This window comes from Neophocaena asiaeorientalis, unplaced genomic scaffold (genome assembly GCF_003031525.2).
Source record: "Neophocaena asiaeorientalis asiaeorientalis breed wild unplaced genomic scaffold, Neophocaena_asiaeorientalis_V1.1 scaffold86, whole genome shotgun sequence".
Classification (NCBI taxonomy): Eukaryota; Metazoa; Chordata; class Mammalia; order Artiodactyla; family Phocoenidae; genus Neophocaena; species Neophocaena asiaeorientalis.
This window is the reverse complement of record NW_020175039.1, coordinates 375,442-392,318: the sequence shown is the minus strand read 5'-3', so window position 1 is coordinate 392,318 and position 16,877 is coordinate 375,442. Positions and strand designations below refer to the sequence as shown.

The window sequence follows — 16,877 nt, the reverse complement described above, 5'->3', positions numbered from 1 at the left end:
GGCAGGCGGACTCTCAACCACTGCGCCACCAGGGAAGCCCCAGATATATATTTGTAAATGTCTGAATGAACCCTATGAATGTGTTTGAGTAATTCTGGAATTTTATTTTATTTGCAAAGTTTGTAAACTGTATGGGCAAAATCTGCCCCCAAAGGGAAACAGCTGAAGCCTCATTTAAATGTTTGCATTAATGGAACTATAATACATATAATATACCTTGACCTGATTTTACTTTTGAAAATAATGTTAATACGCCTAAATCATACCTTCCTGTCAGATCTGTTCAAATAATGATACGTGAACACAATGACAATCACAGAAACCCCAAGCACCTCTAAAATCTCTGTGCAGAAGAGACTTCATTAATATTTAAAATTCTTGGTTATGACAATTTTCCCACTAACTTCCTGCATTACCATGCTTTAGCTCTACTACTCTTATGGGATGGAATGGTCGCTCTGTCCCCACCAAGCACCTGGCATCCATGTATCCTATACTACCAATAAGTTCTCCTTTTGATCAATGTCTCAAGTTCTGCTTAAATAAATTGGCCAACAATGTATCAAAAGAAATTCTAAAAGCAACATGCCTTTGGATCTCGCCTGCTTGGCACTTTAACAGAGTAGATGTGTTCCTTTCCCTGTATTTTATATTTGATATCCATTACCAGCGTTGACTTCACTATGCTGTCATCCTTCTAAATGTTGAAACAGACTCCGAATCAGCATCTTACGTTTCATCCAATAGTTACATGTATTACTTTGGCCTCCATCAAAGGAGGCTTTTATGGATTTTGGCTGTTTATAAAATAGTGCGGCATTCTGACTGCCTGTAAAGGTAATTACTGCCTGCCTGTCATTTTAGCAGCTGAAGCTGTTCCATCACCACATCTCCATTTTACACACTAGCATCCACTTAATCCGGCTTCATCTCTCTCCTTATACTGAAGGTTCTTTCCCTAAGTAGTGGCTTCAGTCTTAGCCTTTTAGCTAAGACTTTTCTGGACACTCTTGGAGTGAACTGCATAATCAATTCTATTTCTGTTTTTCTATTTCTATGTTTGTCTATCCATTCTAACTCTGTTTCTGTGTTTTAAAAGTTTTATGGTAGAATTTCTCTCTTCTACTGTTATTATATATGTACCTGTTTCCAGAATATGTGGATGAGTATCTAGGTATGTAAAGGTATTCATACATTAAAGATGATGGTTCATTCATGCATTACAGGGTTATGCTAAAATTTGACTACCCTTCCCTCTGCTAGAGTTCAAACCCAAACATTATGGTCAAATGCTTTATTAAAAAATTGAGAAAAGAAGCAAACAAATTTTTTTTGTTATAAATCTGAACTGAGATAAATACCCAGTTTTTAAAAAATACTTTGGACTTTAAGGACCCCTATCCTTTGCTAGCTATTTCTGACATTACAACCAACTCAAAACACTTATCAATGGTTGTCATGAAAATAGCTTATTTTGCTGTAGATGACTTAGAGTTTTGCTACGGTTAATTTAAATTTATGATTGATAATCGTCAATTAAGTAGCTAATTTAGAATATCCTCTACAGAGTTAGAAGTTAATATTTTGTCCTCATTTTAATCTAAGGTGGAAATGTGGAATGGCCACATAATAGAGTAAATCGTTTTTAAGGAAAACTTTTTTTTTTGTGGTACGCGGGCCTCTCACTGTTGTGGCCTCTCCTGTTGCGGAGCACAGGCTCCGACGCGCAGGTTCAGTGGCCATGGCTCACAGGCCCAGCCGCTCCGCGGCATGTGGGATCTTCCCGGACCGGGGCACGAACCTGTGTCCCCTGCATCAGCAGGCGGACTCTCAACCACTGTGCCACCAGGGAAGCCCGGAAAACTTTTTTTTTTAGGATATCGTGAATGTTGTAGTCATTGTGCCATACATAAAAACCTATGTGACAAATCCCCGTAGAAGCTCAGGACCAGGAGAAAGTTTGTCTTTCCTGCCAACAGATCTATTTCTTTTACTAAATAACAGGACCTGTATAATGCATAAGTTTCTTTTCTTTGCATCAGTTTCTACAAAGCACAGAGTCAAATTTTGCTTCTCTTAGCAAAGGTTTTTTGGAAAAGAAATTATTTTTCTCTCCTCTTAATCACCTGGTCCTTGTCTTTGTAATGTTGTTTTAGCACTTGGAGGTATAATGAATCTTTGTTTTGGATACAAATGAGCTCAAATGTATTTCAGAAGTTGACAGAATATACATTTTCCTTTTAAAAGCTGAGTTGTTAACTTTAGCTTTTTCATTTTAGTAGGCTTTTTAATTTTCATACTGACCTACCTTGAAATAGAAATAAAGTTGTTCTAATTAAGTAAACATCTAGAGAACACTAGTCACTATGGAGGCGTCTGGGAAAAATGAAGAGGTAGACCAGAAGGCCACAAAGGACAGAGTAGACATAAGGAAAGAAAAACATACCGCTTTTGCTTACAGTACTGAGGGAAATACTAGACACAGAGGAACAGAAGCTGTATAAACATGGACCACGACAGAGCTGCCAGGAAAAAAAGAGAAAAGCATTTTTGCCCAAAGTTTCAAGGTCAGATGCAATTTACAGTTGGAAACAAGCATTTCTTTGCCACCTATTCCCCCTTTCAGATCCACTGTTTATTCTTTTTGTTTAATTCTCCGATTTATGATTTCCCATGATGTTAAGGCGTTGTTCCTGAGTATTTAATTCCCATTACCCCTGAAAAATTCCAAACCAATACTTCCACTAGCAATCCTATCCAGGGAGATTGTTTTCTTTGCAACCTAAGTCAATTAACCATTTCTTTCTCTAACTGCTCTGGAGAATTTAAAACACGGGTAGAAGGAGATGGAAAAGAAGAAAAATAAACATATGGGAAATGCAATTAGAATAAAAGATGCATATGACACATTTCATGTTTTGTTATAGTGCTAGGCCATTTAAGGAAAGGAAAGGGAACTAATATTTAGTGAATGGCTACTGTCTGTGAAGCACTATTGGGAGGTTAACTCAAGTTCCCCCCCTCAATTGTTCTGGAAAGAACACATCTAACTCCTTGAGGGGACCATGGGTGATAAGATGTCCAGGTAGAGTGTGAGGGTTGACGGATGCTGGGAAGCGGGCCAAAAAAAGCAGAACTTGGCTTTCGGTCTCTTGATTCTCAGTATCCCCAAAAGTACTGTGATTATTGAATTGTCCACATTTTGTGCACAGTCTTACAGAACATACTGAATACATGTCAGAAATCATGGATGACTTGCTTGTGGGGTGGGGGGTTGGCTTTTATCCCACTTCTGCATATTTTCCAGAGGTAGCCTCGACCATTAAAAGCCCAGGACCCTAGTCCTGGTGTTCTTCCTGAGTATGATGCAGAGACCCCTAGTGGCAGAACTGTGGAACTCCACATCCCAGCCTGGGGATTGTGAGGTCCTGAATCAGGGGTGTTGGGAGTGGCAGCAAACTCTAGCTGGAATGCCACCAATGTTCTTGGTGTGTAACAGGCATCAACTGTTCTAGAAAACCAACACACATTGTTTGGATAAACATCTCTGAAAACTATGGACAGCAACTGGGTTCTCATCATCTTCTTTTCCTACAGATTTTTCTCCAACCTGATCCCCCTCCTTTGAGACAGGGGATGTTGTGCATGGGGGAGAGAACAGCTCAGCAACATGGTGTTCAGGAAAGTACAGGGATTTCAGCAGCAGGAAAACAAAGAGACTCTTTCCGGTCCTTCTGGCATTGGGGATAAAATGGGCACTTTCTATGAATGGACCGCTCGGGCTGCCCCAGGGGAAGCCTCACCTGCTCACTCATGATTGCTGAGAGTTCGCTGAGCATGTCCTTATAATGGGATCTCAGTTCCTCCTGGTACTCCAGCTGGTCCTCCTTGATGAGGCGCTCATTCACATCCAGGGCCTGCCCACACACATCTGCAAACTGCCTTTAGTGACAGCAATAAGCAAATTAACAGCCAGAGAAAGTGGCAACTCAAAGTCAGGCTGCTGATACGCTCAGCCACCGAGAAGAGGGTCGGTCAGGTGGCTTCCTGGGGCATTCATTCACGACTCCCTGTCTGAAGGGATTCAAGGAAGAACAGCCCAACAAAGAAAATCTTACCTGAAGATTGCCTTCAGAAGCTTTACTTGGTTGTCGGGGTATTTCTTTGCATTGGTTTCTTCAAGAAAAGCCCGTGCATAGGCCATTGGTCCGGCGTTAACCTGTTGGGGAGGAGAGAGTTGGCTGAGGATGGTCCCACCTCCTCCATGGAGCCTTCTCCAAGGCTGGAAGGAGTAGCACCCATGGTGTGGCCCCTCAGTTCTCTCACATTGCCTTGTAGTCTACTCATTTGCTATCGGCCTTATCTGCCGTCTCTCAGCTGGTCAATGAGCTACTAAAAGGAGGCATCTGAATTCCACACTTCATTGTCATCCTTCCTCAACTTCAGTCATGCGTGCACCATGTCACATTCTGCCACATCCTCATTCTGTTAGCACTGTTATTTTCTTAATAACCTTGAAAACTCGACTCACCTTGATTTACTTAAATAAACTTAACATCCGTGAAATCAAATGTTTGCTGTGCTGGTTTTTTCCCTACAAACATTCAAGCAAACACATAGCTATTAATAAGAGACATTCCACAGTGGTCGAGATCTAGGCGTCACCCCGGGAATCACTGCTTTATTGCATCTCCCTCGAAAGTCTGGCTGAGATTGTGGTCCAAAAGGGACTTTTTAGATTTGCTGAATGAAGGCACAGTGCCAAGTCCTATTCATGCTCACAGGCATGCGTAGGCTCTCATTAGTGAAGGCGTCTGTGTTCTTCAGGGCTTAACAGTCTTTGCATGTGACTGTGGGGCTTGGAAGGAGCAAGGTAAAAGAAGAAGGAAGCCAGTGCTGTATCTGAGGCATCTTCAGATGGCTTTGCCTACCAGGTATTGCCAGTGTGGTAGAGTGAGCACAGAACGCTTTCCTCTGTTTCTCCAGATGCAACTCCACCTTCCTCTGCCCAGCTATGTGCTGAGGGAAGCTGTCCCGTTTGCAGTATAGCAATGGTTCTTTTACTTTCTGGCTTTCAAACGTGTATTATTATTTTGAGTCAGCCACGGGATACAGACAAGAGGTGGGTGGGGAAGAGGAGAGCCAGATTAGTCTCAGGATCAACAGTACTGAGTTTTCCTTTTGCCTCAGGCTCCCGCATAGCTCTGTGTGGCACTGTTACTGGCTTGCCTTTATTTAAAAATTTAATACTTTGTTCAATATGGAGTTTTGAAGTTATTTTTGATTTTTAAAAATATTGCATTAAAATATAATTTTATCTTGGTTACTGAGTGTTTTGATGCTCCTCCCTTAATTTTGTGCCCAAGGAAAATGCCTCACTCGTCTCACCCTAGTCTCAGTCCTGTCAGGGCTTATTTAGGTCCAGGGCTTCTTCCTTGCAATCCCCCAGCACAGACCATGTCTATCTGTCTGTCTGTCTGTCATCAGCTGGCTCTCCCTGCTCTCTCCCTGCTTCCACTAACTCTTCTCTCCCCTGAGTCTTCAGGTCTGGGGAGGGTGACAGCCCCTCAGTCTTACGCCCCTGTGCCTACCCTCTTTGGTTTTCCTAAATACAGCTTGTACTTTTTTTTTTTTTGGCAGTATGTGGGCCTCTCCCGTTGCGGAGCACAGGCTCCAGACGGGCAGGCTCAGCGGCCATGGCTCACGGGCCCAGCCGCTCTGTGGCATGTGGGATCCTCCCGGACCGGGGCATACACCCGCGTCCCCTGTATCGGCAGGCGGACTCCCAACCACTGCGCCACCAGGGAAGCCCCAAGGGGCATTTTGTACCGGGTTCCACTGGCCGTGAGTATCTCAGCTCCGGGCGATGCTTACCTTCACGCTGACGCTTCCTTGGAGTTTGAGCTGCAGTCTGATCATGTCCACTTCTTCCATCGTGCAAAGCTGATTAAGCTCGGAAACTTTCTTGGACATCTCGTCAATCGCCACTTCAATGGGATTCAGTTCTGTGCTCGATTGGCTGATGACCTGGATCCTCTTCTTCACGTAGGGGAACAAGTGACGCGCTGCACAAAAGCAATACAAGAGCATTTCAAGGTCGAGGGTTAGTGAAGAGTCAAGGGTTCTATTGAAAGGACGATCCTGTGTCTTTTCTTTGCACACAGACCATTCCATCCTGCATGTTTTCTGAGTATGTGAGTTATTTCTTTTCCTATGTTCCATGCTCTCATATACCTCTTAGGAGCCCAGCTACTTTCCCCTGGCACGCTCTCCCACGCTTCACTAGCCAACATGTCCTCATTGCTGAGGCTGGACTAGACCTATAGAGTCTCTAAACACTGAAAAGATGATAGCTTCCACCACAACTTGTAATTCAAATAAAAACTACACTAAATCATAATCAAGAATGCTTCAATAGATACTGAATAGCATCTACTATAATAGCTTTGTTCTAGTTTTTTTAATTATGCAAGTTCTGGAAAAGTTTACTGAAGGGGAATGTTTTCCCATAGTTTGGCTGTGGCTGCTACCCACATATCTACTGTAGAATCTAGGGCTGCTCACCTTTGAAGGTGGCTTAGGTCTCCATTCAGATGCCCACGCTCATTTTTCCTCTCAGCCTGCCCTAAGTCCCCCTCTGCAGGGTTCCCATTTCATTTCTCATGCTGGGCTCACCTGAAATTCTTGCTTTACTTAGCTCTTTCTCCTACCAGATGGTGAGCGCCTTGAAGGCAAGAATTGTGTTTTATTTATTTGAATTGTCAGAACAATGCCCGACACCTACAGGCACTTATCCAATGTTTGTGGAATGAAGGGAAGACCACTCATAGGATAGATCTAGATAGTACTGGAAGGGAGGTTGGAGGAAAACCCTCTGCATTCATTTCACAGATGAGGAACCTGAATTCCACAGTGGTTGGGAATCTTGCCCCAAAGCACACAATTCCGAGAGTGGCTAACTCTGCAGTAACTGGGGGGTAGTTTCAGGGAGAGAGGAGAGGAAAGCTCAGAGTGCCTTTCCCAAGACACCAGGACCTTCACCACTGTACGCTCTAAAGGGAAGAGGTGGGTAAAGTGACCCTGTGATAGTTTCTGTTTTGGTTGACTTGTCAAGGGTCTCTGTCTTGAAAGAAAATAAAGAAATGTTCCTGGCAGACATTTCCAAGTCAGCACACTTTGGGTACTTGTCTGCAAGATCGAAGTGTCTTGATTTCCGCGAATCCGGCCTAAGCGAGGGCCCTGCGTGGGAGCACGTGCTCGGGGGCCAGCACCTACTTGTCAGGACCGTCCTCCGCTTGCACTGTTCTTCCACGCCACCGTGCTTCTTGCCTGACGGCGTGAAGGGCGTCTCAAAGACAAAGCGGTTGATGTTGTGGTGCATTTCGAAGTCTGTCTTCCGGTCCTCTATTTCCTTTTCCTCAAAGAACGGCGTGACATAGGTCACCTGGATGTAGGCATATTTGGGGTCCAAATCCTTGGGGTTTACCTGTTTCAACACATTATGGGCAGAGAAAGAGCGGTGAGCCGTGAAGTGCTCCTGAAAGAAAGGTGGGGAACCCTGTATCCCCCCAGCTGGGCATCCTGGGCTGCTCCTCTCAGAGAAGAAAGGCCCATCACATCATGTGAGAGCTGGGTGAACAGAAAGCCCAGAGAGTAGCTGGCTGGACTGTGGTCAAGCAGCCAGATGGTGGCAGAGGCAGCAGGGAGCCAGCTTGCCAAGTAGCTGGGGCTCTTTGAAACATAAGTACTTGGCTATGACGTACTATTTAACCTTTTATTTTCTTTCTCTTCCGTCCTGAATATCTTCACCTTTGTGTTGAATCAAGCTTGTTGAGAGTAGAAATATATCTCTCTGTTCCTCTACGATTCAGTCGTGTACCTAGACTGGGACCATCGGCTGTGGGCTTGTAATGTGAAAGGAGGTTCCTGGTCTGTTGAGCAGATGATTAACTGATTACCTATCGCATGACTGCAAATCTTTTTATTTTCGATTTCTCGAATTCCTTCTCTAATCTGCAATAAGTCATTCTATATCATTTTTAAAACTAACTCTGCTTTGGTGAATAGGCTTGACAAATAGCAAGGAAGACAGGCTTGGGGTCCCCCCCCCAAAGCCAGGCAATGGCTCTTGCTTTCCTTCAAGGAGGAAGAGATGAGCCTCAGCCTCTTTGCTAATGATTCCTTGAAGAATTTTCAGGCTTCTTCCAACTTTCTCCATCCGTTCACCCATCCACTGTTTATCCAATTCCAGAGATTGGAGGAGGCTCGTGAATTTATTTGGAACGCTGCAAATAATGGCACTGTAAGATGGGTGTGACTGTAACCATTTCACAGACTAAAAAATGGAGACTCCGAGTGACCGCCCAACTTCTCCAAGATGGGTTGCCAGCTGATAAGTGGTAGCATGGTGGAATGAAGACAACAGCTGTTCTGACACCAAAATTGGCACTTCTCTCACTGCTAGGAATTGTTTCTACTTTCCATGTAGGAGGGCGACCATGACCACGGTTCTAGCTCTGTCCCTCTTTATGGGGAAGGGGTTTGTACCTTTCAAGCTAAGAATGATGAACACATTTTAACAATTTCTGTCCAGATCCAGCAAATCTAATCTCATGCCCAGACCCCTCCAAATACTAGCATTGCAAAAGAGGGAAAGGAAAAAAAAGACCTTTTTTGGGCCTAATAGAGGTCAATACAGTTGGGTGCAAACCCGCTTTTCTAGTTCTACCTCCGCCACACTCTTCTATACAATCTATGTTTCAAAGACCTGCCGTTCTCTAAACACACCTCTCCCTTGAATTCCTCCTGTCACTGCATGTGCTGGCTTTTAGAACGCTTCCAGAAAACACCTTCTCACCCTACAATCCCCAGCTCAAACATCACGCTCTCCGTGAAGCATCGCCCAACCAAGAATGAGCTGTTCAGGGAGCCCCCAGCCCCATGCTTTCCCTGTGTGACTTGGAGGAAAGCTCCTCCAGGAAGACCTTCATGACTAAAAAATACTTTTTTGCTCTTTCCTCCCAGTCCACCATTGGGCCCAATTACTTTAACCCTTTGGTTGCTACTCAAATGCGAACAATCTATGGGAGTGATTTAGGGTTTAGTAAGTTGTTTCTAAGATTACCTAAAAGTTACTCAAATAAACATGTACAAGGTTTTTGACACTCCCCTCCCCAATCACCAATCCATCGACCAGTAAACAACCGAAACGCTCAAAATAGTTTAGGTAGTTTACTTTGCATAGTCAGGCAGAAATTTAAAACATTAATGAACGTAGTTAAGAGAGAGAAAAAAAATGCAGTTAGTTCTTTGCAGTTGCATGAATCTTGATGTTCCCCTACCTTATTGGAGTCCTGGATTATCTTCACATTGTCCGCTCCGAATTTATCTGCATAGAGCTTGAGCAGTCTTTGGGAGATCTCGGAGAGACCTGTCAGCTTAGGCTCTTTATAAATATACTCTTTACCTTCTTCTTCTTCAAAAAATCCCTATGAAAGACATACAGTGAACCGCCAAGTTTATTAGAGAACTCCAACTGCAAATAAGGAGCAAAACAAAAAACATTTACTTAAATGTTATAGCCAGTATTTTTGGTTGTCATCCAAGCCATAGATTAGCACCCTATACAATTCAAGTTCAGAGAAAAATCGAGTGAAGGAAACAAAATATCACGTTACAGTCAGTCATTAGTGTAAATACTGCCTAGTCAGGCCAAAGAGCCTCGTGAAGCAAATTACACGTATTTTTCTCTATTAGAAGAAATCATTGGTAATACCTGCTTGCATATATTTTAGGGGAAGAACGCCCTCATGTGGTAGCCTGGTGTAGAACACAAAGTCTGGAGTACTTTTTGGTATTTTTCAACGGTATTCTTCAAAGAGCAGTATCATTTTTAAGAAAGTCTTGGGAACCAGGCTAGGAAATATTAATGCTATAGGGCAGATAAAGGTATCTAAATGGGTTGATATGCCTCCCACATCATCTTAGATGAAAAGCCATAACAGAAATTACATGTGCTATGCTCGCAAGTACTGTTATTTTTAATATTTCATCAGGGGTCTGATGCAACTTGGCTATGTGCAATCTTGTCCTTCGATTTGCTTTACCAATAGACCCCTTACGTTCTTGAAAAGCTAGACCTTATGAGTGAAAGTAGTAAAGTAACCATGTTACCATTTTTATGTCATAGGAGCAAGTAGGTTTTAACCTCTTGTTAATTTATTTACCTGGTCTGAAACAGGGGGAAAGGAAGATTCCATTGCGGATAATTGAGGCAATCTTTATAATTCCTTCTCACTGAAGAGACACAGAGGCATTTTTCCTTTGGAATAAACGTGACCTCAGAATATTGGAGTAAGCCTGCAGTTTAAGAACCCAAGTGTCTCTGGTATCTTCTGACTGCAGAGTTTACCTTAAGGAAATGACTTCTGAGAGCCGAGTAAAGATACTGAAGGTCATAAAAAAACTTACCTATATATTTTTAAAAATCATTTTTGGCTATTTAAAAACTACTCATTATGTGTAAAAAAACATGGGTAAAATGTTCCAATGCTGCTTTTCTTTTTTCATGGCTAATGTGAGGCAATCTAAGAATAATGCTTACAGCTCACATCTGTATGGTTCTTTATACTCGTAAAGCACTTTCATCCATGTAAGTCTGCCCATCATGAACAGTATACTTTGTATCATAATTGGGCTATAACTGAAGGCAAGGAATAAGGCACATTCACCAGCATAGTTCTTGTTCAGCAGGTAATTGCTTGTTTCCTTGTGTTTCCCTAATTGACTTTGGGCTTTTTTAAGGCAGGAAAGTGTCTTGTTCAGCACTGCATGTCCAGTATTTAACATAGTGCCTGGTCTCTAGAGAGGCATCACTGTACATTAGTTGAATGAATAAACAGATGAATAAGATAGCTCTCAGAGGGCTACATCTTAAAAGGATATATTTGTACCAAATATAACTGGAAAAGATTCCATTGCTTTTAATACAGATGTTTTTATTGAACAAATTTCTTTGAGAAATGTTCAAGACCAACACAGTTGATTATGAGTACCTTGACTCCAGACCGCTAAAACAGTGATGTATGATGCTAAAAGCATGAAAAGTCTCTCCTTATCATTCTTCTAGACTTCGTAGGGGTAGTGAGGTCTGGCCCTATCCCCACATGACTTCCAGCCTGCTAGGTTTTTTCTGTTGCTGTCTTCATGGAGTTTTGTCTGATTCAAGGTCAGAGGTTAGTGGCTCAAATTGACAGATTGACACAAAAGAGAACTAAGACTTCTGAGGCCATCAACCAGAATCCCCACAGGGCAATAGCTGAAGCAACATTTACAACTTCCATTTCAACGAGGAAAATGTCTCCAAGTTCCAGGAAAAGATTTTCTCATCATGGTGTGAAAACTAGCACAAAGATACTTTCACTGTGAAAATTTTCCCCTAACAAATTTCTGAATCCAGAGTTAGCAGAAAAGGAGTGGTGAGAGCAGTATTTTATTGTCGTTACTATGACCCTTGTGGCCTTGGTCATGACCTGTGACTCCTCTCATCCTTACTCCTTGGTCTGGAGGATGGGAAATAGTACAGACTTAGACTTAGGAGACCCTAAGGACAGTGTCCGGGACACAGAAGGCCATTGGTGAGTGTTAGCTATAATGAGGAGAATGGTAGTGATGACAATGATAAAGGAAAAAACTGTCAGCAAAGCAATCTGAGTTCTGGCTAATATGCAGGGAAACAGCTAAATTGAGTTTTGAGTGCTTAAAAATACATACCTTTGGGTTCTCTTACTTGGGCACTACACTTTTCCTTATTGTAAAAGGACTATTGATGATTATTTTGATATTTTGGTAACTGATTGATCAGAAAGAATCGTGATTAGAATTAATCAATTTATTTACAGAACATGGAGCTATAAACCTATTGAGACTATTTTATAAAATGAATAGAAAGGAGCGGGTGTAGCAGGATATAGCACTTAATCCCTTACAGGGACTGTGTAAGAGCTTTTGGAGCCAGAGAAATGGAGTCTCTGAAAATGGCTGGGATGCGAGCTTATCTTTTACCCAGGGAAATCAAAGCAAAGCCCAGTGAGGCACAGGACACTATCTTAAGGAAGTTTAATGCTCTGTCCGTGAAATAATTGAGTTGTAAATAGGGACACAAGGTGATGAAAACCTAGGGGCAGTTTCTCTTTTGCTTTTGCCCCAAGGTGATGAGAAGACTGCATTTCAAGGCAACAGGAAATATGACTTTCGCATTTTCCATAGTTCGATTCTTTTAAATGTCATTTTACCAGGCAACAAACGCCCTGATCTAACATGGTTACGAAACAGCATGTATCCTACTTAAACAAGGACTTTGAGTCAGTAGGTAACATGCATGGATTATGAAACTTTTAAGCAACAGATGATGATAAAAATGTACTTCAATAAACCGAAAACGAAAATTATTGACTCCTTCTTAGATGTTTTTGCAGGTACTTCAGAATCTTGAAATAGCTCTGGATCATTATTGGGATGTCAAATATAAGTGCCCCTGCTATTATATTCCACCGATTCAAGGTTCACAAAGGAATGCATCCAAAGAGGAATCTAGTGTATAAAAGATGGGTCAGAAAATCACAATAAGCTAAATGTTAGGAAAAGAAAAACTTCACAGATGCAGAGAAATGGTTTCATACAAACATGAACCCAAATATGAACCCAATTATTAGTGTGTGTATATATATATATATATATATCAGTGACTTTCATATAGGAGGGGAGCCAGGAGGGTGTATCACACCCCAACATGGAGATGATGGCTGTACACAATACACAGGCACCTTTCCTCCTACCCCCAATCCCTTTTCTCTCAAGATTCTGAAGTGCATCTATACCCATGTAAGCATGATTGAGAATCATGGAATTTACATCCTTTGATGAACAGAGTAAAACTCCCCCAGGCTTTTCACTCAATTCATTCCAGGGCCATCTGATGTTTTAAGTTATTCATTGAGCATTCACTTGCTTGCTTTCATGCTAAATACCAGAGCCTAAGGATTTCATTGATTACAGTTGATGTTGGATCACTACTGGCGGTTCATTACTCTGGAAATGAATACTTCAGGGACACTTGAAGGGGTGTTTTATATAGGCTGCTCTGTGTAAAATTTCCATAGTCAATGATGCCAGGTGTTGCATTAGAAAATCCATGCTATGCAAGACTTGCGTTTTTATTAAAGTTCTCGCCACAGAAGAACAGTTTTCAACTTGTTTTCCAGGGTCTGGCTCATTGCAGACATAATATTAACTACTCTAGCCAGTACTATAAAGTGAAAGTACTAGCCCACGGGGGACGCTAAAATATTTACACAAAGGCCGTTGTGGAGGCAAAGAGCCGACTGCATGTTATATTCCCACAATCTTCGGAATATGACGGTGAGACATCAATTTGGATTAATAGGTGACTTTTACAAGGACATAAGGTACCATCATACAAAAAAATCATTTCTGACCATGGAGATTTTGCTAATGAAATAGGCAAGATTTTCTCAGAAACCTTCATTCCGCACACATCTGGGGGGATGTGCAAATCTATCTGCTATTTCTTTATCACCAAATATAAAGTGATGTGTGCCGTCTGCTCCCACTGAATACAGCAGTTCACCCTCTCGGTTTGGTGTCTTGGGACAGGTAGTTGAATATCATTTGAACAATGATGACAGGCTCTAAATGACTGTTTATCAGAATGACCTCCATTAGTTCTCCTTGTTCAAAGGCAGCTGGGGTTTGAGTTTACAGAGTACCATGCTTAGGCATGTCCTCAGGTCTGCAGATTTAACAAGGCACTTTGCCTTTGAAGGTCAGGTTGGACTTTTAAATAAAAGACAATTGAGAGTACTGGCAGCATTAAAAACAAAAAGTCAGGTGCACGGTCAGCACACTTTATTGAGGAATCTGCAAAAAGAACAAAGTTAGGACATTTGAAAGTAGCCCTCCCCCATCCTTCCCCATTGCCCACCGCCTCCCCCATTCTATTTAATAGAGGGGTTTCCAAGTATTCTTTTAGTAGGTGAGTTAAGGACACGTGACCCCAAATTTACAAATGAAGGTAGAAAATACTGATATAGTATGGATGGGGGAAAGGGATTTTAAAGAATTACAAAAAAGTATGTATTGGTCAGAGAAGCAGAGCTGACTGTGGACAATGTGTGGATATTGAAGGAATTTGCTTTTCCAGCTTACTCAGCAATAATTACACTGAACCACATGAAGTTGCCATCTTTGTAAGTAACAAAAAAGGTTGATTATGGGCAATTTCATATGGTTCAAAATAACACAGAGGAAATTCTGTGTCACAGAGCTCTAGGTCTTGGCATGTCACTGCCCCTCAGCTCATCCTCTAAAATCCTTACACGGCTTCTTTTCGCATCTCAGGAGACTTAACCTGATTCACAGGGTAAAGGTTTGATTCACTGTTCATCATTTATGTTGGGGATTACTACCATCATTTTCGAGAATGCTCAGAGCTCACCACCAAACAGAGAGAGCCCTGTTTCTCCACGATACTCATTTGGAAAAGGGCAGGGTCCTTTCAGGACCCTGGGAAGGTGCCCACCAATGGCCACCGTTATAACTTTTGAGATTTTGCCCACCATGCTCTTCTTAATCAGCTGCAACTCTGGTGGCCTGAACTGAGCAGGCAAATTCCAATACTGAGCCTGCTATCCATATATTTCAAATATGTGGTGCCCATATTTATCTGTGTGTGTGTGTGTGTGTATGTAGGTTTTCAGACTACACCGACCTTTGTGCAGAAAGATATTATATATGAAAAATAAAGGATACATTTTTGTAATTCAGATAAATGGAATAAACACAATTTAGTCCCAGAAATGCAGGATGACTCCAAAGTGAATGGAAACAGGGTTATCTCACCTATCTCAAACGTTCATTTGCACAAAAAAGTTAAGGTTCAGTAAAACCATAGGGAGGGAAGTGTGAGGCTTATTAGAGCATGCAAGTGGAGAGAGAGAGAACTTACCACAGCCTGGAACAATCAAGACCAAAAGAAGAAAAGAGTAAACATCTGCATTACAATCTCATTGGAAAGGAGCATCATCGTTTCGTTTCCACCTGTTTAGCAACCAGTATCTTAGATGTGGGTTGGAGAAACCATCAGGTGGGCAATCTGCTTTTCATGACCAGACTCTTAATGGCAATTCATCACTTTTTCATTAGAAAGATCACCTGAAGCGTTGTAAACTCAAATCTAGGTTTGCTGAACGTACGTCCTGTGAGCTACATCCATGCTGCTCAGTTAGCTTGTGGCCATTCCCAGGAAACCCTTGCCTTTCCCTTACAATCCCTCAGCTCCCACATTCCCTTCCGGATGAGGTGTTCTGCCATTATTCTTGCTAATGTTTCACTGACGTCGAGTTATTTATTTTCTGTTTATCGCTGACTTGCAAGATACCATTTCCTTTTCTCTCTCCTCCTCTCCTGCAGATTCTCACATTTCTATCTCCCTAATATACACTATCACTTCAGATAGGTCAGATTCTTTTCCAGGGAACCCCCAAATGAGGAAATTTAGCTTCGTTTTGTAGACTGTCTCCACAGTCCTGATGTCCCTGTGCAGTGGGGGAAATCTGGGTTGGATTCATTTGTTTATGGTAAGTGGCTGCCCAGTGACATTTTCCTTTCCAGGGAGAGAGCAGCTGTCTTTATTAATTCAGCCACTAGTTTTTAAGCTGTCTTTGGTGATTAGAGGACAATATATATTTTCCAAAAGACTTCAGTGGGAAGTGATCTAGAATGACCATGCTGGATTTGACACGTTTGTTTGCAGCCTTAAAAGATTCTGAGGAGAACAAGAAGCCATGTGAAACTGTGCCTTACGTGAGGGGGGAAAAAAAAGGAAATGAGAGGGCTGAGAGTCATTACCACTGTGAAAATAAAAGAATGGAATGATTCTCTGTGAAAATAATAGTCTAAATATGGCTGCTGAAATATACTAGTGTTATAAGCCTGCCTGGATGGTGACTGGGTTTATCCCACTTAAAGCACTACTCAGAGACGTTCCGAGTTAATATCTAAGTTCGCTTTGCTTTTAAGACAATGCTATGGCTTGCTAATATTTTCAGTCTTGTTCATTGTTTATGCGGTAAGCTGAGAAAGATCACTTTGAAATTATATTGACCTGCAATATAAGAAACAAAACCACCAGATTATGCTCTGCTTAGAAGCAGTGATGGTTTGAAAGTAGGAGAAAAGAAAATGCATGATTTTAAAGTCAAAAGTTCATGGCTTTGATATGGTAGAGCCCCTAGGAATTCTTTATTTCCCGGAATATTATGGATTTCATTGCCCAAAATATATTCATTTAAATCTCATTTTCAAATATGATGCAAACCTCTACTTAGACATTTTGGGGGGAACTGGAGGAGGAGGGTGTTGAAGAAGTGCCCTCTTTCTCCAAGAAGTTCGAAATCACTGTTTTACCTCAATCTGTATTAAGACCCGTGGAGGTCTCCGCTCATTTTTTTCTTAATTTAGTATGTTCCTTTGGCCAAACATATAGACCCTCGCACTCAGAGAAACACTCAAATATACCTAGACACATCCCCACCTCCACCTCCACCCCCTCAATCTGTTGGCATATGTAGTTAGATGTCTTGTAAAGAGTGAAGAACATCAATCAACCACGTAACAGAACTTAGAGGCCATGCTGCTTGTAGGAAACTTACCTGCCCGTAAAATGCCACACGATAGTAGCGACCGAAGAGCCGCTTCTCTGAATTCACCACCTCTGCAACTTTCAGATACGACCGATGAATGTCGTAGTAGAGATCTGATAATTTCTGAAACCAGAAGTGAAGGGTTTCATGAAGAGG

General features: G+C 42.0%; 1 protein-coding gene across 7 annotated transcripts in view; it reads right to left on the bottom strand.

Annotated features, from left to right (window-relative positions):
- The window catches only part of DOCK10 (dedicator of cytokinesis 10), a 209,120-nt gene that overhangs the window by 1,091 nt on the left and 191,152 nt on the right, over nt 1-16,877 (bottom strand). For 5 of the 7 annotated variants that reach the window (XM_024763121.1, XM_024763122.1, XM_024763124.1 and 2 more), the window contains exons 50-55: nt 16,731-16,844; nt 9,342-9,488; nt 7,276-7,486; nt 5,875-6,065; nt 4,119-4,219; nt 3,804-3,942 (exon numbers count right to left, since the gene is read on the bottom strand). In XM_024763121.1, the coding sequence (XP_024618889.1) occupies nt 3,804-3,942; nt 4,119-4,219; nt 5,875-6,065; nt 7,276-7,486; nt 9,342-9,488; nt 16,731-16,844 (903 nt within the window). Of the gene's footprint in view, nt 1-3,803; nt 3,943-4,118; nt 4,220-5,874; nt 6,066-7,275; nt 7,487-9,341; nt 9,489-16,730; nt 16,845-16,877 lie in introns of those variants that run through there. The other 2 variants (XM_024763126.1, XM_024763127.1) reach the window with 2 other exon arrangements.